This window comes from Schistocerca piceifrons, unplaced genomic scaffold (assembly GCF_021461385.2).
Source record: "Schistocerca piceifrons isolate TAMUIC-IGC-003096 unplaced genomic scaffold, iqSchPice1.1 HiC_scaffold_2445, whole genome shotgun sequence".
Classification (NCBI taxonomy): Eukaryota; Metazoa; Arthropoda; class Insecta; order Orthoptera; family Acrididae; genus Schistocerca; species Schistocerca piceifrons.
This window is the reverse complement of record NW_025728388.1, coordinates 170,046-173,108: the sequence shown is the minus strand read 5'-3', so window position 1 is coordinate 173,108 and position 3,063 is coordinate 170,046. Positions and strand designations below refer to the sequence as shown.

Here is a 3,063-nt window from a genome sequence, read left to right as displayed (position 1 = left end):
CATTGACACTAGTTATAGATTCCGATGCTTCACTCCAGGTTTACTGTATCCCTTGGTCCTTCTTATTGACGATTAAACACAGAAATTGCATCGGAATTAACCCTGCTGTTCTGTTCGGGTCTATATGACCCGAAACGAATATGAACGTTATTTTACATTATGTAAATACCAATATATATTTATGAAACTTTGTGACTTTGTCTGAAAATGGATGAGCAGCATGTGTTTTAAAAGGTTTTAAAAAAGTTTAAGAAGTTTGGGCTTCAACTGTAATAGTTGCATATGTAATGTTCGGGTCATAATGACCCGACACAAATATGTTTAGTGTAACTCGTATTTATTTCTAAAATCTGGAAATGGCGAAAATTATTTTTGTTGTGTTGTGTGGGAATAGTGACTGCATCATTCCAACTTACTCTCAACAATCACCTAAAGCTCCATGCGTTCACAACAATGGGCTTGTTTGTTGCTTTCCCCAGGAAATAATAATTGGCAGTTCTCAATAATTGGAATGCTTTGTTTCTGCCCAGTTTGACTTGTGACACCATGGCGATGAGACCATTGAATGATCGTGAGTTGGAAGAAATAGTAAATGCCTCACCAGATGAAGGATCACTTTCTGAGTTTGAAGATCACATCAGCAATGCATCTGAAAGCGAGTGTTCCGATGACAGTTACGACAGTCCACAGCCCATACAAAATAGTGTAGAGACTTTTCTTTCTAAAAATGGGAATATAGAATGGCAGTTGCATCCACCAGCACAACATGGTCGCCTACCAGCTTCGAACATCATCAAGAGTACCCCAGGAGTTACCAGGTATGCAGTCAGCAGAATATCTGATGTAAAATGTTCATTTGAAGCAGTATTTCACACAGCGCTTCAAAATGAAATAATAGAGATGACAAATATTGAAGGGCAGCGAGTTTATGGTGAACAGTGGACAGATATTGATGGTTCTGTTTTCCATGCATACTTAGGACTCTTACTCCTAGCGGGTGTATATCGATCTCATGGGGAGTCTACAAAAAGTTTGTGGGATAAAGATACTGGGCGAAACATATTTCGAGCAACCATGTCTCATGAAACATTCTGTAAGATATCACGTGTCCTGCGATTTGACAAGAAATCTACTAGAGAGGAAAGACGACGTACTGACAAACTTGCCGCAATTCGTAGTATTTGGGAGAAGTGGGTAGAGGTCCTTCCTAAACTGTATAATCCAGGAGAAAATGTTACTGTTGACGAGCAGTTAGTAGCATTTAGAGGTCGCTGTCCATTCAAGCAGTATATCCCAAGTAAACCGGCAAAATATGGGATCAAAATATGGACCATGTGTGACAGCAAAACTTCATACGTACTGAAAGCCCAAATTTATACAGGAAAGGTGAGTGGAGCGGCACCAGAAAGAAATCAGGGAATGAGGGTGGTATCTGATCTCACTTCTGAGTTACGTGGTCAGAATATCACGTGTGACAACTTTTTTACGTCGTACAATTTGGGGCAGCTGCTTCTGAAAAGGAAATTGACTATGTTGGGAACTATACGGAAAAATAAGCCGGAGCTTCCACACAAAATGACCAACAAGGAGGTACACAGCTCTTCATTTTACTTCACAAATGACACTACTGTGGTTAATTATATTCCTAAGAGACACAAGAATGTTGTACTTATGAGCACTCTCCACCATGATGCGGAAATCAGTGACAGGGCTGATAAGAAGCCAAAAATGATTTTGGACTATAATTCAACCAAAGGTGCTGTAGACACGCTTGATCAGTTATTAGGTACATATACATGCAAACGAAAAAGTAATAGGTGGCCAATGATAGTTTTCTACAATATTCTTGATGTTTCTGCTTATAATGCATACGTTTTGTGGATTTCGGTTGACCCTAATTGGAATGCAAGCAAATTGACTAGAAGGAGAATATTCTTGGAGGAACTTGGAAAGTCACTGATAAAAGAACATATTGCATCAAGAACGCATTTCCCAAGAACAGAAGATTCTTTGAGAATGGTCACAAGCATCCAAAACCCGAATGATGTGGGTGGTGTGTCAGAATCGGTAACAACAAGAAAATCTACAAAACGTGCACGCTGTAAGTTCTGTCCATCAAGTAATGACAATAAAACAAACATGGTGTGTGGAAAATGTAGTAAACATATTTGCAAGAAACATGTAACCTACTTGTGTCCACAGTGCAAGCAGTAAGAAAAGAACTGTAGTATTTTATAAGATGATTGTATTGAAAATTCTGTTGTTTCAAATTTATGTGAATACTTGTGCCTAAACTACAATCAGTAAGAAGAGAGGATTCTAAAGTTGTAGTGCTTTCTATGTTGGAATGTAATAAAAAAACTGTAGTGTGTTCTGTACTGTAGTGTGCTCTAAGATGAATATCTGTAATGACAACTGTCTGTTGTTAGAAAATGTCAATACTTACGTCTAAACTGTCAACAATAAGAATAGAAGTATGGAAAAACTGTAGTGCTTTCTAAGTTGAATGCCTGTAATGGAAACTGTCTGTTGTTTCAAATTTATGTGCATATTTAAATGAAAAATATCCCTCAATAAAGTTGTATGCATTGTTATTATTATTATTATTACCATTATTATTATTATTATTATTATTATTATTATTACTAACAAGGTACTGGAATAGAACAACAATGTCGATAGCTAAAACTGTACCAAAATTTATGTTTCTAAAGCATTTTGATATGTCGGGTCATATTGACCCGAACAGTATATATGTCAAGTAAAAGTGAACAGAACAGCAGGGTTAAATAGAAATGGCACAATGCCGACTTAAGTACAAGAAGACTGACTCTTCGTACTGACTATGATTTGAACGATTCCTGTGACACTAGTTATATATCCCGATGCTTCACTTCAGGTTCACTGTATCCTTTGGACGTTCTTATTGACTATGAAACACAAAAATTGCATCGGAATTAAATACAAAAGGCAAAATGCCGACTGAAGTGCACGAAGACTGACTCTTCTTACAGTCTATGATTTGGACCATTCCTGTGATACTAGTTACAGATTCCGATGCTT

At 37.3% G+C, this 3,063-nt stretch overlaps 1 protein-coding gene across 1 annotated transcript; it reads left to right on the top strand.

Annotated features, from left to right (window-relative positions):
* Positions 1–546: 546 nt before the first annotated feature.
* On the top strand, positions 547–2,761 carry LOC124743635 (the record flags this gene model as incomplete). Its single annotated transcript, XM_047248843.1, has 3 exons — positions 547–1,190; positions 1,344–2,210; positions 2,654–2,761. Coding segments are annotated over exons 1-3 (1,619 nt in total), but the record flags the coding sequence as incomplete, so codon positions are not given.
* Positions 2,762–3,063: the final 302 nt, after the last annotated feature.